Source organism: Trachurus trachurus (genome assembly GCF_905171665.1).
Source record: "Trachurus trachurus genome assembly, chromosome: 3".
NCBI lineage: Eukaryota > Metazoa > Chordata > Actinopteri > Carangiformes > Carangidae > Trachurus > Trachurus trachurus.
Genome location: NC_139893.1, coordinates 27,165,503 through 27,192,387, shown reverse-complemented (window position 1 = coordinate 27,192,387; position 26,885 = coordinate 27,165,503). Strand labels below are relative to the sequence as shown.

Below are 26,885 nucleotides of genomic sequence, written 5' to 3'. Positions count from 1 at the left end.
GAGTAGGAGGTCGGCAGACAGGTGTGGTTGTAACGGCCGCTCTCCTCTCGTTCAGTACGTGACTCAGAAGGTGGAGGTGGAGTCGGCCGACTCTCACAAAGCTCTGGCCGAGATGCAGACGAAGAACGCCGCCCTGCAGGAGCAGCTGTCGGTGCAGAGGCAGCTGCTGAGGGAGCTGGAGACGCAGCTGCACGAGTCCCAGAGGACATGTGCACAGCTCAGGACGCAGGTAACATCATCTCACCTGCTGCACGTCCACACCTCCACTCCTGTTTCCTGTTTCCTGTCTCAGTCCCAGACGATCCCAGATCAGTGTGAGTCGGCAGCATCTGTGTAGTTCTGTCTTCTCCAGATGTTACAGATGTGCCGAGAGCTCTAGGATCAGTTGTTACTCATTAAATAAATTAAATAAACGTCACCGTGGTGGTGGAGCCACAGCTGTGTAGTGAGGTAGGTGATGATGAACGTGAGGAAGGACAGTGGGCAAACAGACCTCAGATCAGTCTTCAGGTTCACCCCTCCTCCCTCCCGCTCCCCTCCTCATCTCTACCTTCTCTGTGCATGCTCTCGGCTGCAGCTGTTCGCTGATCGAGGTCGTCTCTGCAGCCTCCTCTCCAAAGCAGTCGGCAGGGGCAACAGTGAGGTGGTCCGCAGGTTGTCCAAGGTTGGCCCCCACCCCCCCTCTCCTGTGACATCACTGAGGTCACAGTGAGGGTCTATGCCCCCCCCTTCCCCATCTATCCCACAGCTCAGGCTCCAAAGCTGCAAAACAAAACCACTGAAACAGTACGATCCTCCTAACCTGAGACGGAGAACAGCGTTTCTCAGCCCTGAGTCTTGACTGCAGGCTTTGATAACACAAGTGCAGCAGGTCGGCCCATAGATATATTACTGTATATAAGAAGACTAGATGAATCACCCAGCGCTGCTGCCCAATGACACGACGTCGCTACACGCCCGCCACCTTGGCTCAATCAACTTGCTCCCTCAGAGCATTAAGCCTATGGTGCATGTTCCACTGAAATAACCAGAACTTGTTTAGTTTTTGACCCGGTTTTCAAACTGTTTGGTTTGTTGTGAACATCAGAAATACAGTTATGATACTGCATACTTAAAATCATGAATGATTTTAAACATGTACTTTTCTATGAAAGTAACATTATGCAAGTTGCCTGACCCAGTATGGCCGCCTGTGAGTTACGTCTGCGCATAGTCCGGTCCATCCCCTTGGGTCGGCCTATATTAGCCTGAGAGGACAGACTCAGGGCAAAGTGTCTGCAATTTCATGTGTCAGAGGAAGTGATGTCACTAATTATATGATTTAATAAGAAGAACAACAGTTATGTCCTGTACATAACTGAGATTAATCAACATTAAGGAAAAGCTGTTAGCTTAGAAACAGGTTTCTCTGTTTACACCGAGATCACTTCATCAGTGAAGTGCAGCATGTGTTTAACTGGTTAAACTGGAAGCTTTGGAACCTGTCAGGCTCTCCCAGTCCGTGATGATGTGAACTCGTCCCAGTTGCTCTCTCTCTCTCTCTCCCAGTTCATATCCCTCCACACCTGCAGGGCTGCTTTCACACTATGTCTAAACCTAGGTCTGTCCCTGTGGTGTGAGTGACGCCTCCCAGTGTCTCAGCTCCTTCACCTGTGTGGTCAGTTCACACCTGTGTTCGATTGTGTTGTGGTTTCGTCTGTGAAGTTTTACCTTCGCATCCAGGTGAAGTTGGCAGAGATATTACAGAAAAAAAACAGTTTTCTGTCAAATTAAAGCACAGAGATTAAATGTTAAAAGTTTAAACACAAACAGCTGTCAAGGACTTTAAATAAGATACAGTTTAAGATTGAAGTTGAAATTAGGAGCTGATCAAATAATAAATCAGGCAGTTTATGGATCATTGCCTGAATGGATGAAACGTGTAAGAAGGAGGAAGTCTTAGGTGGTCGCATGATCATATATCAGAAGGAATACCCATTTAGAGGATGTCTGACCTCAACTGTAGGTGGACAAGGGTCATCACACGGATCATTAGAGTTCAGATCAACACTGAGCGGAGATGTTCCACATCAGATTTGTTCTGTTTGATCTTCTAATGATAATAATCATACTAAGCTACTAAGCTCTGATGCTGTTGTGTTAAACCACTGACGCAACGACAGTCCGTGGTTGTTGTGGATCTGGATCTCCTCAGCTCTTCACCTAGTCCAGTCAGACCCGTGTAAACATGTGCTCTCCCTCAACCATTGTCCCCTGTGGTTCTGACACTGTTGTTGGGTCTCAGATCCTGCCTCTGCCTGTCGCTCCCGTCTCAACCTCTGGTTCTGTCCTGCAGATCCTAGTCTATGAGGGAGAGATGGAGCGGGCTCAGGGTCAGCTGGAGGCAGAGATGCAGAACCTGGAGGAGGAGAAGAACCGAGTGATCGAGGAGGCGTTCATCAGAGCAGAGAGCGAGATGAAGGCGGTTCACGAGAACCTGGCAGGTCAGAGACCACTTTGTGTTTTTGGAATTATGTACAGCCCAGTGTGTGTGTGTGTGTGTGTGTGTGTGTTGTCTCACTGTGTGTGTGTGTTTCAGGGGTGCGTATGAACCTGCTCAGTCTGCAGCCGGCCCTGAGGACTCTCACCTGTGACTACAACTGTCTAAAAAGGCAGGTGCAGGAGTTTCCCTTCATGCTGGATAAAGCCATCAATGAGGCCAAGCAGGAGGTGAGGCAAGAAGGAAGAAGTTGTTTTTTTTGTTTTTTTTAAACAAAAACTATGTGTGAATATTTGGTGGTCTTATTGTTTTAATCTGCTGTGTGTGTGTGTGTGTCAGATCTGTCAGGTGATCAGTGAAGTTAGCAGCACGAACCAGGACCTGCTACGGAAATACAAGCGAGAGATGAACCTGAGGAAGAAATGTCACAACGAGCTGGTTCGACTCAAAGGTCAGAGGAGACATGACATCACAGATCAACACGGCAACAGCTTTACCTGATCAAAGTCGCCTCCTGTTCATTAATTTAATTGTTGATTAAAAAGTTGCAGAGACAAACGCTTTGGTGATGGCATGGGTGAAGTAAAAACAGTGAAGCGATGACATCATCATGTGAAACTCTGACTCCGTTCCCCAGGTAACATCCGTGTTTTCTGCCGCGTGCGGCCGGTCAGTCAGGATGAGCAGGACGCTGCAGATTCCAAGACCATGTTGAGCTTCGACTCAGAGGACGACGCCATCCTCTACCTCTCCAACAAGGGCAAGATCATGACCTTTGAACTGGACAAGGTGTTCGCTCCTCAGGCCACACAGGAGGAGGTGAGACACGGCTGACAATGTCCCTGAGAGCTGACCTCTGACCTGACATGTGGCCAGTTGCCTGTTTTTTAGATCATGACTCTCTCATGTGTAGGCGTCAAGTTAAAGGTTGAATATGGAGAATGAGCAGAAAACCACCATGTATTGATCAAGATAGGAATTGCAACAGCAGAAAAATCATGCAGTCAGTTGCCAGACATCTGCTAAGTATAACACAACGTTGCTAGGGACACCGCTCTGATCAGAGTAGCACAGAGAAGCACAGGATATTTATCTTCTGTTTCATTGTTACCTTCAATAAACAGCTTCAGAGTAATTGTGATATTAGATAAATGACTTGTAACTTGTTACAGGGAGAGTGGAGGCTCGCTTCCATATCGTGGCTGAAAACCAAACCTGCTGATCAGAGCCTCTGACCCGGTGTCACAGCTCTCGTGCGACACAGATGCTGTAAACTTTAATCTCTTGTTTATGACAGATAAGACTACATTAATACACACATTGTAATATGTATATGATAATCCATCGATCCACCGATTGATTATCAAAGGCTTTGTTGAAAACAAATGCACATGACCGGGAGGAGGTTTAGCAAAACAGCGGAGAAATGCTGGCTACAGGCTGGTACGAGGTAAACAGGAAGTCATTGTCAAACCCGTCAAAATTTCTTAAATTATTTAATTCAGACTAAATAGGTTTTTTTATGGAAAAGTAATACTTGTATTCTAAACGCCCCGTGGATATTATTTTTGAAAAAATATAGCTTTTAATAAGCATTCTCCATATTCAACCTTTTAAGTGACTGACAGGTGAGGTCAGAGGTAAATTTCCAGGTAACAGCAGATTCAGTGGATGGTGGTGATGATGATGTTGCCTGCACTGTCACCTGGGCTGCGTGCATTGATCTAGATTATCTACAGGTAACAGGAACAATGGTGGCTCTCTGTCTCACCTGTCCTCTTCTCTGATTGGTCTGCCAGGTGTTCCAGGAAGTGCAGTCTCTCGTCACTTCCTGTATTGACGGCTTTAACGTCTGCATCTTCGCCTACGGACAGACGGGCTCCGGGAAAACCTACACCATGGAGGTAGGAGGATGGTCCACCCGCTGGTTATTACTGTTGTTTCAGAAACGATGATGATGATGGTGATGGTGATGGTGATGGTGACTCTCTATATGCGTCAGGGAGTGCCCAATGACCCTGGCATCAACCAGCGAGCTCTGCGGCTGCTGTTCTCCGAGGTGACTGAGAAGGCTCCAGACTGGGACTACAGGATCACCGTCAGCATGGTGGAGATCTACAACGAGACGCTGCGGTGAGAGAACTGATCAGAGACAAAATGTTAACGCAGAACAAAATATACACCCAAGGCATCTGAGCCCTGGTGGTTCACCTGGTACAGCAGATACCATGTAGGGTTAATCCTAAATGCAGTTTAAGCGAGTTTGAATTTGATCTGCTGCCTTTTGCTCCATCGCTCCCCTTTCCCCCTGACATTCCTGTCGCTCTTCACTGTCCTATAAAATAAAGACAAATTGACTATCTTATAATTCCACATTTGCAAGAGATTATTTAGGTAGACTAATAGTGAAGAAAGAAAAAACGGGGATGTTTTTCCTCAAGTGAGCACATTAGGCCTTTGTGGATGAAACTTTATTTAATAAAATAATTAGTTACAGTATAAATCTGGAATTTTCCCACATCTGTCTTGTCATTCACTTCCTGTCCTCCTCTGTCTCAGCTCTGAGCCGACTGGTTCTCTAAATATCTAAAAACAGTTCAGACAAAGATCTTGATTTTACTTGGTTTACTTGATTGAGAGGGACTATTTACAGCAGTGGATCAATCCATTAATCCATCTGCTGTGGTGAGGAGCAGCAGGACTGTGTGCGTTTCTGCGGTGATGAAGGAGCGTGTGACTGGTGCGTTTAATAGTCGGTGAGGAGTCTGGACATGAGAAGTAATGATGCAGGTGTTGTGGAGATGCAGATGTTGTGTCCCTCCATGTATCTGCTGTGTCAGAGGTATTCAGGACAGTTATGTAAAGGTGGATCATCAGTTTTTCAACATCTGCATCTGTCCAGCTGTTGTGTAAGAGCACAGTTGTGTAAAGCCTGTGAGAGCATAAACATCTGGACGCTGGGTCAAAGTTTTTGGCAGAAAGGTCCAGAGCTCTGAGAAATTGAGTCAGATTAAAGGGTCAGATTATGTGTAAACTCAGGACATCCTCAACATCATCAACCTTCAGCCATGAAACACACACACTTTCTCTCTCTCTCGCTCTCTTATATAAAGATAAATAATCTTTTTTTTTCTTTTTTTGTGTGACATCAGACATACACACACTTCCTGACACTGTTGTTTTACAGGGATACCGATTAAGAAAGAACAGCTACATCAAGTGTAACGTCAAAGTGAACCTAGTGTTGTATAATGTTATCGATGTTTTAATGTAGAGGCAGCACTTTGACATCATTTCGTCAACGTCTTTTTTTGGTTTCACTGGTTGTTGTGGTGTTTGGACGATGAGGTCACAGGGCACCGTTAGCGGACCTGCTAACGTTAGCAGCAATATTAATCAACAAGTTAAATAACTATGACTACACTCAGTTATCTCAGACTGAGACTGTGTGATCCCCGGACTCTCACTCTTGCTGCGACCAGAGTGATTGGTATAGCTCTGGCTGGGACTAGTTATTACAGACAGTGTTGGGGGAGGAGTTAATCTGCAGGTGTGTTGTCCATCAGGAACCTGTTGGGGGAGAATCCAACCGACAAACTGGACATCAAGATGAACCCTGATGGCAGCGGACAGCTCTACGTCCCCGGACTGACCGAGTTCACCGTGCAGAGCCCTGAGGACATCAACAGGGTGAGAGCTTAAGAAAAGGAGATGGCTTCAGGTCAATGAGACTCATTCAATCACAAGTTTATTTACAGGTCTCATGAAATAGTATGTGGAAAATATCAAAATTAAATTTGATGCAAATATGGGAAAAAAAACTTAATCATGTATGAAAATCTAAAATCTAACAGTTTATTCATGAGCCACTGATGAATTATTAGCATAGATATGCATTTAATTTAAGTGACTTTGTCCTCAGGTGTTTGAGCTCGGTCACATGAACAGAGCCACAGCCTGCACCAACCTGAACGAACACAGCTCTCGTTCTCATGCTCTGCTCATCATCACCGTGTCTGGATTCAACTCTGCTACTGGAAATCGCACACAAGGTACACACTCACACACACACACACACAAATAGAAAAATGATCTATGTATACAGAATATATGAATTTATTTTCTGTATCATAATTCTATTTTATTACATATATATATATATATATATATATATATATATACACACACACACACACACACACACACACACACACACACACACACACACACTTGCACGCCCCTCTAACCTGACCCTCGTTCTGGTCCAGGTAAACTGAACCTGGTGGACCTGGCAGGCTCGGAGAGGATCGGTAAGTCGGGGGCAGAGGGCAGTCGGCTCAGAGAGGCTCAGTGCATCAACAAGTCTCTGTCAGCTCTCGGTGATGTCATCAACGCCCTGAGGAGCAAACACGCCCACGTCCCGTTCAGGAACTCACGACTCACCTACCTCCTGCAGGACTCTCTGAACGGCGACAGCAAGACCTTGATGATGGTGCAGGTGGGACCAGGTCACGGGGTCCATGTCTTTGTTAACTGTCAGGCAGTTTGGTCATCATGTGATGAAAGCGACTTTGTCTTGTGTTCAGGTGTCTCCGTTGCCTAGCAACATGAGTGAGTCGGTATGTTCGCTGAAGTTCGCTCAGCGCGTTCGCAGTGTCGAGCTGAGCGCCTCGTCCTCGTCAACAAGGAGACACGAGAACTCGTCCACATCGTCCTCGCCCACACATGATAGTGTTGAGGTAACACATGTACTTTGTGTTTAATTTAAACTCAGGATGTTGTTTACAAATAAAAGCTAAAATTCGCTTTTGCATTTATTACTACAACTTAATAATAATAATAATAATAATAATAATAATAGAAAAACTAATGTGATGTGTGATTCAAAGACAAAATTATATAAAATTATCACATTATTCTAACACAGTTTAACCTTTTCCTCAGCTGGACTCGCCGCCTGTGACCCCCGTCCCTCTCCCCATCTCTCGGGCCAGCAGCGCCGGCTCCACCCTCTCTTCAGCCTCCAGGACTCCCAGCAGCACCCGCCGGAGGTCCCAGTCTCAGCTCTCCACAGGTACACACACACACACACACACACACACACACACACACACACACACACACACACACACACACACACACACACACTCAGACATACACACAAGAACTAAGAAAGGAGGATTATTAATAGGCTAATCAATTGACTAATCATCAGAAATCAATCCCTCCTGATTACACACAATCAGTCAAATCAGTTGCTACATTGTGATTATAATCAAATTGTTTTTTCTTGATTTAACAATAAGTTGTTTCATCTGTAAAATGCAAACAAATCAAGGAAAACTGGTCAGTCATATCATTATTTTTATTAATGACTAATTTAAGTTAATGGATTCAATGAACATGCATCGCAGGGGAAAAAAAGAACTTATTTCAGTTTCTCAGCTTCACATTTTAGAGCCTGGAAAAATAAAAGTAATTCATCAGTTATGATTTAAACTAGATGCTCAACTTTCAAAATAAAAGTCTCTCGATGTAAACTTATGTTCTGGAGGCTGCCACAAAGCATTCTGGGAAATGTACCACAGCAGGTAAAGTAATAGTTGACCCCACATGTGTGAACTATGGTGGAGACGGAGGATTTTTCCCAGCAGTTCTTCCATCGCTCTGCGCCGCCACCTCCTCCTCTTCCTCTGCTGTGTCCTCACTCTGTGGTCTGATTGGTTGGTTTACAGACAGACAGGTAGACAGAGCCAGCCCATTGGTCGGGGATGGTGGGCAGGTAGGTTGGGATATATGCTGATTGGTGGATAGCTTGGCATGGAAGTGCTCGGCATGGCATGGTGCCCTCCCCCTCCCCCCTCCCACCATGTAACACGCCTCACCTGTAACCACGGAGCTCCACCTGCTTCCATATGTGCGCCTGCAGAGCCGCGAGCAAAGCCCCCTGTGCGCAGCGGGCTGTGCTGTGTTGCCTGTTCAAGACCGGCTCTGATCAAAGCTCAGTTCAAGTCACAAGGAAACGACGCATTCAGGAGCAGTTGCACATTTTACTGAGTGTTTGTTTCAGTTTCATCTGTGTGTTTGGCCTAGCGTAGCTTAGTTTAGCACAAACACCTGAGGCAGTGTTAGCCCTAGACTGAACGGCAACGAGGAAGAAAAGCAACTTTATTTCTTCAAAATGTAGTAGAGTAGAGACATTTACACTGGATCAGTGTAGCTAATGAAGCATTTGACGCTTTTGTTTTGTAGCAGCTATAGCCTATATGTACGTTTTGCTGTTGCTCCATAGCTAACGTTAGCATCAGCACCTGTTTACTGACCAGTCTGAATGTTGTGAATTTACCATCAAACTTCACTTTACTCACCAATGTAAACTCTCCTGTCACTTCACTTTTTTTTACTGACGTAAGAATGCTAATCAGCTAGTCCTTTGATGGTTGTCTACATCACTTTCCGATACTGAGTCACTGTTGTCACCTCCTCCTCTGTAAACACAACTGAAGCTGTTGTTATGACTGGTCAGTAAACAGGTGCTAATGGTAACGTTAACTATGTAGCACAATAGTTTTACAGCACACAGGGACGCAGATGAAACTGATTAAATGATTATCAGGTGTGTTTGTGTTTGTCCGTCTGTTCAGCTTTGTGTTCTAACCAGACAATTAATTAATCCACTAAAGTCTTTTCCTTGTATCTTCAAAGGGAGTGTGTGAGTGCGTGTGTGTGTGTATGGACCCCACCCCTCCCTCCTCCTCTCTGCTGCTCTGTGGTTGGCTGGGCGTCCTGCTGATGAGCCGAGTGTGGGATATCTTCCATGTCTACGCTCATAAATCTGAAAACACTGTTGTATCTGTAGTGACAGGTCACATCCTGTGGGGCATTCAGGGAAATACGTTAACAAGAGTTTTTGTTTTCTGCACTCAAAGAGGTGCTGAAGCGTGAAGAGGAGGAAAGTCAGGATGACACCCCCCACAGAGGTGGGGGGTGGTAGGACGTACTGTAAGATCAGCCCTTTTTCAAATATGGAGGATCCTCAGAGATGACATACACACCTCATCATTGTTTTTTCTCAATATGTTTGTCTTAAGATGACAGGAAATAATTTATTGACACTTAGAATATTTTTATTTAGAATAATTTAGACAGAATAAATTGGTTTTGGACCATCTGTAGGAGAAAACATGTTTTCACATTTATCCTGAGCAATGTGGACATGGTGTGACTGATGGGTCGCATGACTCTGACTGATGGGTCACATGACTTTTCCCTGCAGGACGACTGAAGCTCACGGCCTGAGGGACATCGAGCTCCGACTGCAGGGTGTCAGCCAACACCCTGAGGATCTCACCGTCTCCGCCTCCATCCTGTCGATGCTGGATTCACACACAAACCCCCTGCCAGCTGGTGAACCGAGAGGAGCAAAGACTAATGGGAACTTTATGGAGCAGACGACTAACTCGTCTCGTTGAGCAGAGAACATGGCCGCCAACTCTGACGTCTGTTTTCTTGCTGTGATGATGGACTCTAGTGACTCTGATAAGAAACATCAGAAACCCGACAAGCTCCGCCTACCTGAGCTAACCTGACTCCCTCACTAACACCCCCCTCCCCCAAGAGATCAGTATACGCTCCAATCACAGTATTTTCTTTTGTTGTTTCTTTGTAACGTTGCACTTTAAATTTCTAGATGATTTTCTAACCCACGACTCCAGATGTGGTTGATTATAATATATAAACATAACATGGTGACATATTTATGTTTGACCTGCTTTAAACCTGTTTTTAGACTTTTCTTTCTTTTTGGCCAGGACAAGGCCGCGTGAGACATTTGAGGTTCACCCAAAAATCTGAGAGAAAGAACCCCGTATTGAATCTTCTTGAGGCTGAATCTGTGTCCTCATGATCTTCCTTTATCCAATCAGGGTACTCCACTGATACTGAGCTGTCCAATAGGACGTGAGCAATACAAGTTAATGGTCACCTGTATGATTGTTTTTCCTGTGGATGTGTTTTTCTTTTTTCATGCAGTAGACGAACCTTCGTCTGCCTTCAAAACAGAAAATCTTCTTCTTCACTTCTCTCTCGACTGTTTATTCTCAGCGCGATCCCGCTGCCGTCTTGTCACCTCTGTAGGAAACCACAGGTGACCTTCGACCTCAAACTGAACAGATCTTTAGCTGTGGACCCGGTGCAGAGCTGGATGTGACGCAGGAGGTCGTGACCTGTTAGTTGTAGTTTTAGTAACATGGATGCTTAGAACTGAGCTGCTGTGTTTGTGTCTGCCTGCTTCGTCTGCTCTGTAGAGTTCTACAGGCTGTTTTTTTGTATTTCCCTTTTTAATAAACACTCCAAACAAAGAAACTCATCTTGACTCGGTGTGAAACATCTGAATGAGCTGTATGAACATATACTATATACAGCGGGGAAAATAAGTATTGAACACGTCAACATTTTTCTTAGAAAATATATTTCTAATAGAGCTATTGACATGAAATTTTCACCAGATGTCGGCATCAACCCAAGTAATGCACATATACAAAGAAATCTGAACATTAATGTCCATAAATTAAGTTATGTGTAATAAAATGAAATGACACAGGGAATAAGTATTGAACACATGAAGAAAAGGAGGGGCACAAAGGTATGGAAAGCCAAGAAAGCAGCTGGAGTTTGTCAGTATTTAGAATGTAATCATGTCTCCTATCAGTGCAAAGTAATATCTGCTGGTTTAGTCCTGATTGATGCCTTTTAAAAAGGTTTCTCACCACCAAGGTGTCAGACAATAAGAATTGCATGGTGGGCAATGGCAAAGAGCTGTCTAAGAGCTGTCTGAAGACCTACACAACCTTACTATTGCAAAACAGGAGTCAAAACAATAATCAGAAGGGTTCCCTAACAGTCCAGGACACTGGTGGAGAGCTTCAGAAAGACCTGGGATCAGCAGGTACAGTTGTTTCAGAGAAAACAATAAGTAACACACTCAACCACCATGTCTTGCATGGTGTGTGTGCATGGAGGCCATGGCGGTTGAGTGTGTTACTTATTGTTTTCTCTGAAACAACTGTACCTGCTGATCCCAGGTCTGTCTGAAGCTCTCCACCAGTGTCCTGGACTGTTAGGGAACCCTTCTGATTATTGTTTTGACTCTTGTTTTGCAATGGTAAGGTTGTGTAGGTCTTTAGACAGCTCCTAGACAGCTCTTTGCCATTGCCCACCATGCAATACTTATTGTCTGACACCTTGGTGGTGAGAAACCTTTTTAAAAGGCATCAATCAGGACTAAACCAGCAGATATTACTTTGCACTGATAGGAGACATGATTACATTCTAAATACTGACCAACTCCAGCTACTTTCTTGGTTTTCCATACCTTTCTGCCCCTCCTTTTCTTCATGTGTTCAATACTTATTCCCTGTGTCATTTCACTTAATTAAACATAACTTAATTTATGGACATTAATGTTCAGATTTCTTTGTATATGTGCATTACTTGGGTTGATGCCGACATCTGGTGAAAATTTCATGTCAATAGCTCTATTAGAAATATATTTTCTAAGAAAAATGTTGACGCGTTCAATACTTATTTTCCCCGCTGTATATATTTACACACAATCAATATGATTGTGGTTGGCTTAGCTTAGCATAAAGACTGCATATTGAAAGAGCTGTCTATCCTTACGTCTGTGACTGAAGGGGAGCGTACCTATGTTCCCAGAGTCCTATGTTATATAGGGGGAATATAGGACCCTCTTTTTGAATAAGGGTCTTATGTTCCCCGCTGTTGCCGGTCGATGGACTCTCTCTACTTATCTGGACTCTATCTATCTGGCCTGTCTAACCTCTACCTAGTCTTTTTACTAAACTTAACCAACTCCTTTCTTCATTGCCTAAACCCAACCAATGGGACAATTCCACTTCTCACTCAAAGTCACAACTCAACTTCTCACTCAAAAATAGGCAAAAATCTGCAAAGTCACAACTCCACTGCAAGTATGGGACCAAAAATTGCATGTTCCCTGGGTCCTTTTGGGGAAAAGCGGGGAACATAGGACCCTTTTTCTAAAATAGGGTTCTGTTCCCTGGTCCGGACACAGCGGGGAACATAGGACCCTTTTAGGGAAAAGCGGGGAACATGGGACCCTTTTTCTAAAAAAGGGTCCTATGTTCCCCGGTCCCATACAAAGTGGGGAACATAGGACCCAGGGAACATAGGGATGCCCCCGACTGAAGTTAGCATGCTAACCAGCCAGCGCTGTCCTGGCTGCACCAACGTGTTGTAACCTCTGAAGCACAGCACGCTGAGTCAGCTGCTGAATCTAATGGTAGCTATGTAGCAATAACAACACTAACAAACAACTCCTTTCAACATTGACAGTGACACATGGAATAAAAACAGTCTTTCCTTCATATCCTTTATTTTTCAACCACTGACAGTGCATAGGAATACAGTTGTCCAGCAAAGAGCTGATTTCACAGGAAGAAAAACAGCTAGAAATCTTCTACGTGAAGTGAACATGTAAACACAAGTTGGATTGTTTCTGTGATGTTTTAAAACTGACAAGACACAATTTTCCACATGACCACACTCACAGCAGCACAGCTCAGCAATGGATCACCTGAGTGTATCTACTGATGTCATGTACAGTCTCTATCACCCTCCACACGCACACACACAGCTCCACATCAAAAATGCAACTCCATTTAAGTAATGATTTAAAATAAGCTTCTTATCAGATTTTTGATGGAGACAGAAATACTGAACAACTGATGATTTATAATGAAACTTGTCTAAATTGTGCAGGAAGCGAAAGGTTTTTTTGGACATAGAAAAAGAATGACACATTTTCACCATTCGTTTTAACTTTATTTAAATAACCAATATGAACATTACATTTAAAATAGTGGATCTAAGTAGAAAAGAGTGAAACACTGGATCATCCTCAGTGTGAAGAACTAAAAGTGTTGATAATCTCAACTAAGTACTCGTTCTGGCCTCAGGTGTCCGATCACCTGATCAACTGATCACCTGATCTAAGGTGATCATTATGATCAGAAAAGTCAAATGAATCAACATCAACCTGAGGTCCTGTTCAGGCACAAAACGACATTGTCTCCTCTCAACATGTCTTGATTGAAAAGCTCTGCTCTGATTGGTCCTCCTCAACACTTAAGCTCTGCTATGATTGGTCCTTTGTCTCTGCAGCGATTTGTACCACTCAAGTCTGGATACTAAATATGAAGCTGCAGCTGATTAGCTTAGCTTAGCATAGAGCCTGGTAAGAGCTAGTTGAGCTACTTCTGGACATAGCTAGGCTAGCAGCTGTTTACAGTCTTTACGCTAAGCTAGGCACCTGGCTCCATCTTTGAATAACACTGTCTTCAACACGTTTCTTTTCCACACCACTGAGATGGAGGCGTCCGTATCAGATCAGCTGATCCAAGGTCAGAGGGCATCATCTAGCGGAGCCATGAGCAGCTGCAGCTCTTTGAAGGCGCTGCCGTGGCGACCAACCTGTGCTGCCTTATTCTTCACAATGTTGCTGAGGTTCTTCAGCTGCTTACAGCACGCTCTGCACTTCTGGTTTCTGTGGCCAAAAACACCAAGCATCATCAGGGTCGTCATGGAAATGTACAGCTGTCAATAAGTTTGTCTAGTTTCTGTGTAACAGGAAATGTGATTGTGACCGATTCATCTAGACTTGTTAACTCATCTGTTTAAATACATACAACATCCATCACGTGTAACAAACAGGTGTGTACAGGAGACATTCACTGTTCAAACATTAATATGTGAGCAGGTTTAGATCAGATCAGTTTATTCTCCTGCTCCGCTGATGCTGTAGATATTTACAATTAACACAGTGTCTAATCAGTAAAGTGAGGTCGAGTGCAGTGCAGCATCTCACCGCTCCTCTCGTGTGATGTCGACTCCGACACAAGGTGACGCCTTCAATGTGTCCGAGATCAACATCCAGAAATGTTTCATTATAAGTTTCAGAGATGTGCAGCCGGTCTGCATGTAGCTGAAACACACACACACACACAACATAGTTAATGCGATCCCCTCTTGTCCCCACTAGTAACTGCAATACCAACATATTCAAGTATTGTACAGTATATTGATCAAGTCACATTCATTTAATCAGACTTCAATCAATAAGCTGATAGACAGATGTTTTCAGCTTCTCCTCGTCTTGTGACTATCAACTGAATATTTTTTATCGGTTATAGATTATAGATTCAGACTGGCCTCTAACTCTCTTTGTGTCCTGTTAAACACGAGGAGAATCTAATCGTACCAGTAATCAGTACTGATCTACTGTCATGTCTCACCTCTCATATTTACTCTGCAGCAGTTGGTCAATCTGAGGAAGAATCGACGTGCACAGGTCCAGTTTCCATAGTGATCTGAAACAAGAGAGATGTCAATTACTTAACTTAAATTTTATTCAAAACCGGTCATGACTGTTTTCATGCAAACGACACACAAACTCTGTGCGTGTGTGTGTCTCACGGCTGAAGGTTGATGATGTTGAGGATGTCCACGACGATGGACAGGTCATTCATGGAGACAGCTGTATCCAGGGCACTCTGCAGACAAGAAGTAAGGAGGAGAATGAAGTCCATGAGTAAAGTGAAAGCTCCAGAACGTCATCACCCTGGCGCAACCCCTGCTCACCTTGACGTCCTCTCTCGCCCACACAGATCGGACCGTCTCCAGGTTCTTGTGGCGGCTGCTAAGCATCACGCACATTGTGTCGTGACCTTTCTTGATCTGGGTGAGAGCCTCCTCGTCACTTAGAGCTCCAGGTCGACTGTTGGGAGATGACTGAGGATGAAAGGACGAGGAGTCGGTCTTGCGTTTACCTCTAATAATTATAATAACAATAACTCTTTTATATATACTCAACAAACAACTAACAAAGCAACAAGAACTTTGTGTTAAACCGAATGACATATACAGGTCAGGGTTCATATGAGAGTGTGTGTGTGTGTCTCACAGGCAGGAAGTCGGCCACATTCAGACCGATGGGTTCATTTCTGGTGCTCAGGATGACTCTGGGTTGTGGTTTAGGCTTTGCCGTGGGGACGGGGGGGTGAGGGGCAGGCGGCTGGAACGTAGGAAGCTCAGAGGGTGATGGACCCACGGCTGAGGGGGTGGGGCGCTTTACACAGGAGACCACTGTTGGCTCCACCCTCTGGACCGGAGTGGAGGAGGCCATAGGAGGAGGCTTCAAAACAACAAACCTTGTTCAACAAACAGCAAACACGTCTGGTCACATGACTTAAGCACTGAGCTGCTGCCTTCACTGACCTGCTGCTTGTCAGTAAACGGAGAAACCAATTCCTTCAGTTGGTGGCCAGTGGCTAATATGGTCTCTTAGCAAACACAAGGACAAGCAAACAAACAACAAGTGAACAACACAACAACAACTCAACAAGAAGCTGGCGCTGTGATAGTGACATGACAGTGATGAAGATGAAGAAAGACTCACCGTCTTCTGGAGGAGCTGGGAACGGCTCTGAGATCTTGGGAGGAGTTCTAGCTGTAGGAGAGAAACAAATTGCTGACGAAGCAATTCAGAACAACTGAAAAATTAAAAATGTGACAAAACTTTTAACTGAAACTGAAAATATGATTAAATGCGACTAAATTAAATGGATTTGTAAGCACAGATAAACAGGTGTCAGCAGGTGTGATGAGGTATGATATGATGGTCAACCTACAGATGGCATTCTTGGGTTGAAAGATCTCCTTGTAGTCTTCAGCGTTGTGGATCTCAGCTGACGACAGTTTCTCATCTGCTTCGTCCTCACTGGGGCTCCGCCTCTCACCTTCAGGGCTCCGCCTATCAGCGTCTGACCTCTGCTTCACCCTGATGACATCACAACATGTGAGGTGCTTTCGCGGCCCATGTGTCGCACCTGTCACACCTGTGTGCGCTGCATGTGGGTGTGTTGTTACCTCTGTGAGCTGCAGGTGGTGGTGGGTCTCTCATAGTTCCTCCTCAGGGCAGCTCCTCTGGGGTCTCTGGGCTCTGTAAGCGGCTGGTTGTCCTGGATGATTCCCTGGATCACAGAGCCGCCGCTCTTCTTCACTCGCTTGAGGTCGACCACATAGGACGAGACGCTGGAGAGCTGGTGAGACACGCCGATCTGACAGCAGAGGAGAGAGACTTGATATGATATTTGAAATTCAGGCTGAAGAAGGTGAGACTTTCTGTGGGCGGAGCTACACACCAGCTGCTGGTTGCAGATGGCGAGGTCAGAAACCTTCCCCCAGCCCACTGGCACCACATCGAAGCAGCGGTCAGGCTCCCAGCCGAAGACCCTCAGAGAGTCGGTGGCCCCACTGTACAGGCAGCCCCCGTCAGGACTGAAAAATAAACACCTGAAAAGAGAGGTGAGACATCAGAGGTCAGGGCTCAGGGGTCACACTCCAGCAGCGGGCTGCCCGACCTGCGCCACTCACCTGACTGGAGTCGTGTCTCCTTCCAACGAGCCGATCATGGTGAACTTCTCCAGGTCCCAGAGTTTGATGCTTCTAAAGACAGAGACACAAACCTCACATCAACACAACAACTTGTCAACACTTGAAACACAGCATCAGCATCACATAGACACAATGTCAGAGTGACACAGAAAATCCTGATAAAACAAGGAGGAAAACTTTGAGCAGTAATAACACATGAGTAAGGGGGTAGAGGGAAATATTTAGAGCAAACAATCAATAACTGATCATCCGTCCATCCATCCATTGTCCACCGCATTATCCGGAGTCGGGTCGCGGGGGCAGCAGTCAGAGCAGGGATCCCCAGACTTCCCTCTCCCCGGACACTTCCTCCAGCTCTTCCGGGGGGACCCCAAGGTGTTCCCAGGCCAGCCGTGTGACGTAGTCACTCCAGCGTGTCCTGGGTCTTCCTCGGGGCCTCCTCCCGGTGGGACATGCCCGGAACACCTCACGAGGGAGGCGTCCAGGGGGCATCCTATACAGGTGCCCGAGCCACCTCAGCTGGCTCCTCTCGATGTGGAGGAGCAGCGGCTCTACTCCGAGCTCCTCCCGGGTGACAGAGCTCCTCACCCTATCTCTAAGGGAGCGCCCCGCCACCCTGCGGAGGAAACTCATTTCGGCCGCTTGTAACTGATCAGTCAATTTGAAATTGTATCAGTATCAGCAGAGCTGTTAGGACCAATCAGCTCAGTAGAGCATTGTTCGAGCAAACAGTAAAGATAATGTCGCTAAATTAGCTGCAACTAAACTCAGACTGAACTGAGACTGGACCACAGGTGGGGACAGGTACTGACTGGTACTGCACCTGTCAGCGCACATCAGGTGGGAGGTTGGAGGCTGTTGGGGGGGTAGAGTTAGCAGTGTGTGGTCTGAAGTTACAGCAGCTAACATCTGTGTGCAGATGTGACTGGGTGGCAACTGGAGGGGTGGTACCTGTCAGAACTGCCTGATGCCAGCAGGTACTCGTTGGGGTGGAACTGGACAATGTTGACGGCTGCAGAGTGAGATTTGAACTCTGTGATGGTTTTCCCCTGTGTCAGGTCCCACAGCTGAGAGACAAGACAAAGAGATGACGGAGGTTCGACAGCTGAACGTCTCACTCCTCAGCGGTCTTACCTTGACGGTGCAGTCATCACTGGCTGAAGCTAACCACTTTCCATCAGGACTGAAGGCCAGACTCCTGACGGCCTGTGTGTGACCCTGAACGCAACACAACCACAGTCAGCTTCACACTGATGTGAAAAACCTCAGCTCCACACACACGGACACACACACTTCTTACCTTATACCTGAACACATAACCTTTCCTCCGTACGTCCCACAGCTGACACAGATTCACCACGATCATATGAGAGCAGAAAGAAATAAAGAAAGAAAATCCATGAATGTAAATTACACACACAAACATAAAAACACACAAACACACACACACACCTTGATGTTTGTGTCCAGGGAGCTCGAGGCTAGGAAGTCTCCAAACGGATGGAAGCCCAGACTGGTGATGTTGGCTTTGTGTCCCATCAGAGTCCTTAAAACTGCAGAAAAGGAAACAGCAATTAGCAGCAGCACTTACTGACAGACTCACCTGGTCAGGTGTAAATGTCTCTGTTTACTGAATAACTGAAAAACAAATCTGTTTATCTGACCACCAGAGATTCATTCTGCAGTTGTGGAGCAGGTGTGTGAATCTGTTCCCCTTTCAGGTGGAGATTGACGATAGAAGTGATTCTCCTTTGACTCGAGAAACAATGAATTTAAGTCGTTCGAATGAGGAATGAGGTGTCATTAGTTTCATAATTATCATATGAAAACAATATAGAGCCACATGAAGATCTGCTGCGCCATCACACCTCGTGTTTGTGTAGATGAGATGCTGCTTTGTGATGCCATTTGATTTTCTCATTAAATTCATACATTCCTCTCTCTCTCTCTCACACACACACACACACACACACAAACACAGATAGAACAAATTGAGTCTCACTCTTGGCAGCCTCCAGGTCCCAGACACGTATGGATCCAGACTGTGAACCAGCAACAACCTGCTCCTCCGACATGTTGAACTGGACACACTCCACTGGGTTCTTGTGACCAGTCAGACTCTGAGAGACAACACACACACACACATACACCCGCAGTTAACCTTTCACTACATGTTCAGCTTGTAAACCCTGGAGCTCAACCCAGCTCCATCAGATCTGTCCATCTGTGATCAGGGTGTCTCACCATGATGCAGTTGGCCTTGCTCACAGCCCAGATGTTCACCCTGCAGTCTTCTCCTCCTGTGGCCAGCAGGCGGCCGGAGCTTTTCCCCAGAGCCAAACAAGAGACGCTGCTTGAATGAGCCTCGAACTCCTCTGTACAGCAACACATGAGAAACTTGTTTAGAAGAAGAGAGGCAGTGATGGCAACTCCACCGTTCTGTCCTATATAGGGGGCAGATTGGAGCCAAACCCACCCCCCTCATATTTAATGGTAGTAAAAACGTGCACCTATGTGCAAAATAATCAGACGAGTTGAGTTTTTTTTCCTGCCTAGCTTCACTGCCCCATCAAATAAAGGCATAATTGCCCCTAAAAAAAATAAAATGTATGGGTGTGTCAGTGCAGCTGTGTGTCAAAGTGGTGCAGTCAAACCAGAAACTCTGGTTGTCAATCTTCAATAAGGACGTACGTTACCACATAAAGTTTATACTCACGCAGTCGCCATGAGATCTTGGTGGTGTTGGCGGCGGCCATGCTGGTCACACCCGCACACTGCTGCTTCGTTTGAACAACCAGACGCTCCTCAGGTTAACTCATGAATTCAGTCCGGATCACTGAGGACCGACATCAGCTTCTAGTTTATTCTGCAGACTCACCTCCACCTGCAGGGACATGCATACTCGTTTACTGTTCATGTCTGAGTCACTGATACTCCAACACAGTTTCACAACATTTTTTAAAATCAGTTTGACAAGCCGCTTTTCGGCAGCAACCTAATGATGCAACACCGACGATGCTGTTATTGTCTCTTCTGTGCTCTCTCCTGGATCCTAACCCCTGAACCAGAATTCACATACGCACCACTTCATATTGATCTTTGAACAATGCTAACACATATATAATATTATCTATTATATCATTATATTCCTCTATTTTCTCGATGCAGACATACAGTTATCAGTTATGTGTGTGATGTGCCTGCTGGGTTTCACCTGTAGCTTTTACTGAGAGCTGTAGTTTACACTGCCCTGTGTACACTGAAAGTATTTTAATAATTTGACCATCTCACCTGAACCAGTGACACCACCAACAACCTAATAATTAATAGAAACACCTGTCGTAACAACACAACACGGTTCAACATCAGCACAACTAGTTACAGGTGAACCTTCACCTGTCTGAATGAGGGGAAACTGAACTTTAGGCTATAACCTGATTTATTACAGGGTTGTTGAAATTAGCGGTGGCAGGGCTAATGTTGGTAATAAATTTGACATTGAGACTGTAATCTGTTTAAATACTATGGATTAAATAGACCCGTGAAGACATTCAATGTGACAGAGAGATTGTCGGCGGAGAGACAGGTGAGGCTGCTTCATGAAGCTGCTAGCTTGATGCTAGGAGTTAAAAGCTGATTAACAAACTCCACGCACTTAATTAATCACTCGACATTTCACACACAACAGGTCAACAAATCTGAGGAGCAGCCGGCGGGACGCCCCGGTCCGTGCACTCGGTGTTACATCCGTTGAACGGTAACTTAACGTGAGCTAACGTTGACCGATCTTACAGTCGGTTAACGTTAGCACTGCGTGCTAAGTACAGCTACCGGTGTGTCTGAGCCGCTGCCGTCGGGTTACCTCCGTCAGTCTGCCGCAGTTCACCATCTGAACGGAGAGGTTAACGTTTAAACATTGAACTGTCCGCAGTTAATCCGTCTCAGCCGCCCAGGACAACTTGTTGACAACAGTCCGGTCGCTCTTCAGCTGCAGCTTAGCAACTGAACAACCCAGCAACCGGCGTTTACTTCCGCTGACGTCAAACGCAACTTTATTTACAAACCGAGACGAGCTGAGATCAGATGACTTTTCAGGTATTAAAACTCTTGTTATCCTCTACAACCCCTCACCAACCTTTACCCTCCAAATTATTCAAACAGACTTGAATATTGGGAACTCATATCCTTTTTTTTGTGATAAAACTAATTATAAATGTATAAGGGAATTAAACCAAAGGGACATAGGCTAATTAGTAAACCTGCTTCTGTATTAGTCTGCAACAATTTATATTTTGAAATTACTGTGAAAAAGCATGATTATTACCTAGGATTCATTTTTTTTGTCTCAAATAAGGTACAAGAGGTATCTCTGAAAATATTGCACAGATGCTATCCAGTTCACCATACAGATGTCATCTTTATTGGGATTGTCCCTTCAGTCAAACCTTCTAGTGTGACCTCAGCCTTTATTTTAAACAGAAAATTAGATAAACTTTTTAAAATCACAATTGAATATAGGCCTATTTTATTTGATCTTTTTGATAAGGAAATACCTACAAAGAAGTTGTTAATTATCAACCTTATCTCCAGCAAATTTACAAAACAAAAACACAACTTTTCTGTCTTCATTTCTTATTGTAAGTCATATCTGGACACACTTAAGTATTGCAGAAATTCCAAAGCTTTAAAGACGATAGCCTCTTATGTAATGAGTTTTATCTGCTCAACCCACTTTATATTCTCTAATCTTTAAGGATACAGCAAGTGTAACTCAACCTGATTTAACCCTGGGGATCAATAAAATGTTTGATTCAGTTTTTGATGTATCTAAACTCTGCACTTATGTTCATTTATTACTGCTTATACTTTTATTATTTTACTCCACTAACTTAACCTGATACTTAAATATCCCTTTAGATACTATTGTATCTCCACTAGTAGTCTGGAAGATGCAAACAATACTAGCAAGATTCTAGTAGCATTAAAAAGCTGCCAACTCTACTAAAAACAAACTGTTCTAATTGATGATGCCTTTGCTGGTCTCAACACTCTCCTCCTCTGAGTCTGGGTCTGACATGTAGCAGAGTCGCTCTGATGTTTCCTCCTCTAACCATCTTGATGCTCTCAACGTTTCACCTGGAACCAGCAGGTGGTGGGCCGTGTTCAAGACCGGAAGTCAGAGGAGATGAGAGATTCAGACCAGTTTTTATGTGTGAAAAACATGCTGAACTAAATATGAATAATGGCAACTTTAAAACATCTCAGCAGTCCACATGAGACTCAACAATAAGCATTTAAAACACAAAAGCCATAACTTAAATTTAGGAAGTTAATATTTACACAAGAAAACTGCAAAGACCTGTAAATAGACACTGGTAACGTAATGTTTATTGGTGAATAACAGTTTAACTTCTGAAACAGTCAGAAAAAATGTTCATATTTTCATATTTACACTGTTTCACACACTGAAGATAAATTTCCTTGGATCAGGTGTTATCAGGTGGTTAATGATCCACTAGAGTCCAACCCACACTCTACCTATAAAGTCCCAAACACTCCAACTGTTCCAATAACATCTATTTGAGATGGATTAATCTTGTCCTGCACTGCTGGATACAAATCCTTGTGCGATTCTCTCCATCAACTCACAGGAATCCTGGTGGTCGTGGTCCGTTAGAGCCTCAAAGTGGAGGTAAGCATGAATAAGTGTATCAGCTGAGGGGAACTCTTCCCCTGTGCTCAACTCCAAATACTCCACCACTCTGTTCACAGCAGTGTGGACCTGAGAGAGAAACAGACCAGAGTCACCTCCCCCTGCACTGACCAAAGCAAAACTGACTGGAAAGTATCTATGTCAAAGAATTACATAGGTAGCTTAAGAATTGCATTATAGAAAACAACATCTGGCTCCATCTGTTGCTGGCACAGTGGAATAAAAAAAATATATACTGTGATGTAAAAATGTAATGCACTGTAGTAATAATTTAAAAAAATCTTTAACATATTTAACTCCAGGTGGATGAGAAGTTACCTTTAACAGGTTTCTGATGGTCACACACAGAGGGAGATCGAGGAGTAAGTGGTCATTGAAGTTGTGGACACCGTCTCTCCACTCTTGGTACCGGTACTGGTTTCCACATTGACGGCAGGATTTACAGTAGGTGGAGACATCTGAAATCAACACATTTGACTGTAGGAAACTATCAATATCTTAACAGAGCAAAAGATCAGCAGATTGAATACCTACCTTGAACAATGCATGAGGTGGTGAGGATCTTGGCCTTCTGTGTGACGAGGACCGGGTCGCTGAGGAAAACCTCACCTGGACAGAGCCGGCACACCCTCTCCTCTGGAACCAGGTGCCGTGGGTACTGTTTACAAGCAGACGGCAGTCGCAGGTGATCGGGCAGAACGTCAGGGAACCTTTTATACTCCAGAATATACTGGACCATGAGTCTCAGATTTTGGTCGTCCTTCAGGGGGTGTGGTGCATCGGACAGACCGGCCTCGCTGTCACTGTCTCCTGTGGATGTTACTGGACTCATGTCCTCTCTGAACAGCTCACACTGGGTCTGAAACAGGTGCCATTTGGCGATACATTTGTGTGGACATAATTTCTTCATGTTTGTACAGGGACAGTGCCACAGCTTATTTTTAGTGTCGTATGACACCATGACTCTTCCCAGTTTACTGTGATGGGAGACGGTGGGGTCGTATACTGATATGTATCTCTTTGACTGGGGGTCTTTAGTGTTGTACTGCATTGACAGAGGTGTGTTGCTGCCCAGGGAAAGCTTTTGCCACTCAAGGCAGATCTTCTTTTTATCCTCTCCAAACCACATGCGGTCGACCATCTCAGTGAGTGTTCGTTCCTGCAGTTCAGGACACGAGGCATCTGATCTGAAGTATTTTATGGGTTTCAAGCGTTTGCACTTATTCTCTTCCAGTCCACTGCCGCTTGTTGACTGCATGTTGTCCTGGCACTCTGTGGATTCACAGGAAACACGCTGATTCTCCCCACAGTCTTTATTTTGCACATGCACAGGAGAACTGGAAGTACTGAAAGATTCGTGGACTGTGTCGGCTCCATCCTCCGGATCTATACATTCACTCTGTGGGTGGGGATTTGCCATTGTGACCCTTGGTTTATCTGTGTGTATCCTTTCAATGTGTCGCTTTACATTTTTCCTGTTCAACACAAGCTTGCATATGGGACATTTTCTTTGGATTACAGGCTGCACACGTGGGAAGGTTGGAGCTGGGATGGTGGTGGTGGTGGTGACTGGGGTTTGGGTGATGGAAGGTAGAGCAGGATGCCTGTTCTTGCAGTAGGACAGATGTCTGATGAAGTCTGGTTTGCGGCCTAGCATTGACGGGCAGTAGATGCAGTGGTAGTGCCACTGTGGTCGACAGCCTAACCCACATCTGTGAATGGTGTACCCTAAAACACAACAACATAGAGTCAAAGCAGATGCTGTCTGTCATGCTTTTTAAACATGACTCTGTTTGAACTTCCTGAGAAGTAGAAGTAGAAAACATTACCTTCGTGGGGAATGGCTCGTTTGAAGTGGCTTTCTAAGTGGAATCTAACCTTGCACAGCTTTGTCGGGCGGAACACAGATGGGCGACAGAACGGACAGTGGAACTTCCTGCAGCAGTCTTTGCAAGCTGTCAGATGGGGCAAATGCCCGCCCTCCTGTATTGTTATGTGCATCTGAAGAAAGAAAGAGAATCTGATTGGTCAAAGCGAAGATTTAGAGCTGATATGAAATAGATCTGAGGTCAGGGGACAGTTTCACAAAGGTAGTTTAGACTGTTCTGTGGTGTTAATTCAGTCTTACTTTTGACTTATCAGTCGGATCAAACTGTTTAACATGACATGCTTGGCCCCCGCCAGGGTAACACAAGTAGGCTATAATACTGCCCTCCATCAACCTCATAATATAAGTCAGAATTCAGATGGGGAGCACGACATCCAAGTTGACCATGTTCCAATTATGATTTGGTAACAGCAACCTGAACACATACACACACACACACACACACACACACACACACACACACACACACACACACACACACACACACACACACTACAGTTTGCGTATTTATCAAGTAGGAAAAATCTATCAAGTTATGTTCATAAAGATCAACAAATCCTTCCCACTAACTCACAACACACTAGTACTGAACATGTAGCCTAGCTGGGTCAATAAAATAAGATAAACTTCAACGCTCACGTCTCGTGAAACTCGGTTAATGAGAAAAAAAACAATGGTCCTACTGCGGTCCTCGATGTGCAGCCTCCGACACCGACAGGAACTAGGCTACAGGCAGCAGGAACGGACACCGGAGGACCGGAGCCTGCTGTCTTAGGACCTACTGCTTAGCGCCGTCTCCCCCTGGCGGCCGGAGGACCGTATGTCTGCCATGAAAAGGGTTACTCCACCCAAATCCTTCCTTCTGTCTATGTACGTTTCCAAGTTTATTTCACCCAACTAACAAATTAATCAATCTGTCTGATTTTAAACAACAGTTGACAGTAAGAAGTAATTTGCTTGTTCATTTAATTGATTAGGCTATATTTGTTAACGCCAACACGTGTATTGACACACCTTGTTGTTGCAAGGCTGCTTGCACGGGCTTACCTGGGCTGAACCACAGGGGCCTACCAAGGTCAAGGGCTTCTCATTATGGGGTCATGGTGAGCTGGAAAAGTTACATTGTTTTGTAACTTGTCAGGCACGTCCGGAGTGCCGGTAGTTTTCTCAAAAATTGCATTTCAAACACAAACTGAGTGTGTAACAGAAAGAGAATGGCTGTGTTATTCACAGGTAGTGTGTTTTTGCAATGCACAATTGGCTTAGATTTTTGTCTAGAACGTTTGAAAAACCTTATGAATGGAAATAGTTTTCCTCTTTGCAAAATTTATTAAAAACCTAGGGAATGTGATTTATTCTGTTATTCTGTTCTGTTTTATAATATTCAATTCAATTCAATTCAAATGGCTTTATTGGCATGACATACATTGTATATATTGCCAAAGCAAGCATTTGGAATTAAAAATAATAATCATAACAATTAAAGAAAACAACATCTGCAGTATAGAAATAAATAGACACTGTATAAATTGTTGCAAAGTTGCCAATTCATAGATATTGAAGAGTGCAGGGCTGAGGTTGCAGCCCTGACGGATGCCTCGACCTTGGATAAAGTATTCTGTCCTCATTTTACCCATTTTTACAGTGCATATATTGCCAGAATACATTGATTTAATAATATCATAGGTTTTAGCCCTTATACCACTCTCAAGCATTTTATAGCCATGCCAAATAGAGTCAAATGCCTTTTGGAAGTCAATAAAACAGGCATACATTTTAGTTTTATTTTGGTTTAGCCTATATGTTTATCAATTAGGGTATGTAGGGTGTAAATATGATCGGTTGTGCGTTGTTTTGTCTCAAGACATTGTGTTTGGTAATGAAGTTCATAAGTCTAGTGTAATATTACAGAAAACTTTCCCCAGATTACTGTTCACACAGATGCCTCGATAATCATTAGGGTCAAATTTGTCTCAGTTTTTATAGATTGGGGTTATAAATCCGAGATTAAAGATCTGAGGGAAAAAACCTACACTCAGAACCAAATTGAACAGTTTTAATATGGTCAGTTGGAATTTTTTTTTCATATGTTTTAGCATCTCATTCAGGATGCCATCAGGCCCACAAGCTTCTTCTTTTTTTTTTTTGATTTGAGGGTCTGCAGTTTCTTTAGGAGTTCCTGCTCAGTAGGCTAATTGGTGAGTCTAATGGATTCTGATCATTTTTTATAGCTAGTTCTAATTTAGTCAGCTTCTCGTGAATTTGAGATGGTTCTGTGTTTGTAGGCCTATTAATTTGAACAGTGTAAT

General features: G+C 44.4%; 3 protein-coding genes across 9 annotated transcripts in view; 1 reads left to right on the top strand and 2 right to left on the bottom strand.

Annotated features, from left to right (window-relative positions):
* Nucleotides 1–9,890, top strand: part of kifc3 (kinesin family member C3) — a 40,483-nt gene extending 30,593 nt beyond the window's left edge. For all 3 annotated transcript variants that reach the window (XM_084001759.1, XM_084001760.1, XM_084001758.1), the window contains exons 9-21: nucleotides 56–229; nucleotides 2,336–2,483; nucleotides 2,579–2,709; nucleotides 2,819–2,930; nucleotides 3,117–3,298; nucleotides 4,279–4,383; nucleotides 4,482–4,612; nucleotides 6,046–6,169; nucleotides 6,402–6,531; nucleotides 6,748–6,977; nucleotides 7,066–7,218; nucleotides 7,424–7,553; nucleotides 9,756–9,890. In XM_084001759.1, coding sequence (XP_083857885.1) covers nucleotides 56–229; nucleotides 2,336–2,483; nucleotides 2,579–2,709; nucleotides 2,819–2,930; nucleotides 3,117–3,298; nucleotides 4,279–4,383; nucleotides 4,482–4,612; nucleotides 6,046–6,169; nucleotides 6,402–6,531; nucleotides 6,748–6,977; nucleotides 7,066–7,218; nucleotides 7,424–7,553; nucleotides 9,756–9,778 — 1,773 coding nt within the window. In that variant the 3' untranslated portion in view covers nucleotides 9,779–9,890. The remainder of the gene's footprint in view (nucleotides 1–55; nucleotides 230–2,335; nucleotides 2,484–2,578; nucleotides 2,710–2,818; nucleotides 2,931–3,116; nucleotides 3,299–4,278; nucleotides 4,384–4,481; nucleotides 4,613–6,045; nucleotides 6,170–6,401; nucleotides 6,532–6,747; nucleotides 6,978–7,065; nucleotides 7,219–7,423; nucleotides 7,554–9,755) is intronic.
* A 3,443-nt stretch (nucleotides 9,891–13,333) lies between these two features.
* katnb1 (katanin p80 (WD repeat containing) subunit B 1) lies at nucleotides 13,334–21,004 on the bottom strand. Of its 5 annotated transcripts, none has more exons than XM_084001692.1 (20): nucleotides 20,838–21,004; nucleotides 19,692–19,859; nucleotides 19,220–19,350; nucleotides 18,978–19,095; nucleotides 18,428–18,528; nucleotides 18,276–18,317; nucleotides 18,110–18,193; nucleotides 17,927–18,042; nucleotides 16,955–17,026; nucleotides 16,723–16,873; nucleotides 16,448–16,638; nucleotides 16,210–16,358; nucleotides 15,978–16,049; nucleotides 15,797–15,861; nucleotides 15,483–15,713; nucleotides 15,161–15,310; nucleotides 14,996–15,072; nucleotides 14,815–14,889; nucleotides 14,388–14,504; nucleotides 13,334–14,066 (listed from the first exon to the last, which is right to left on the bottom strand). In XM_084001692.1, exons 2-20 carry the CDS (start codon nucleotides 19,729–19,731, stop codon nucleotides 13,925–13,927), a joined length of 2,124 nt encoding a protein of 707 aa, XP_083857818.1. In that variant the 5' UTR covers nucleotides 19,732–19,859; nucleotides 20,838–21,004; the 3' UTR covers nucleotides 13,334–13,924. The 5 variants fall into 5 exon arrangements, with proteins under 5 accessions (XP_083857818.1, XP_083857820.1, XP_083857821.1 ...); XM_084001694.1 differs by having other exon boundaries at nucleotides 15,797–15,849; XM_084001695.1 differs by having other exon boundaries at nucleotides 15,978–16,028.
* On the bottom strand, nucleotides 20,803–25,252 carry LOC311008153 (uncharacterized protein; the record flags this gene model as incomplete). Its single annotated transcript, XM_084001587.1, has 6 exons — nucleotides 25,216–25,252; nucleotides 24,518–24,689; nucleotides 23,223–24,416; nucleotides 23,007–23,146; nucleotides 22,625–22,757; nucleotides 20,803–20,864 (listed from the first exon to the last, which is right to left on the bottom strand). Exons 2-6 carry the CDS (start codon nucleotides 24,687–24,689, stop codon nucleotides 20,803–20,805), a joined length of 1,701 nt encoding a protein of 566 aa, XP_083857713.1. The 5' UTR covers nucleotides 25,216–25,252.
* Between the last annotated feature and the right edge of the window lie 1,633 nt (nucleotides 25,253–26,885).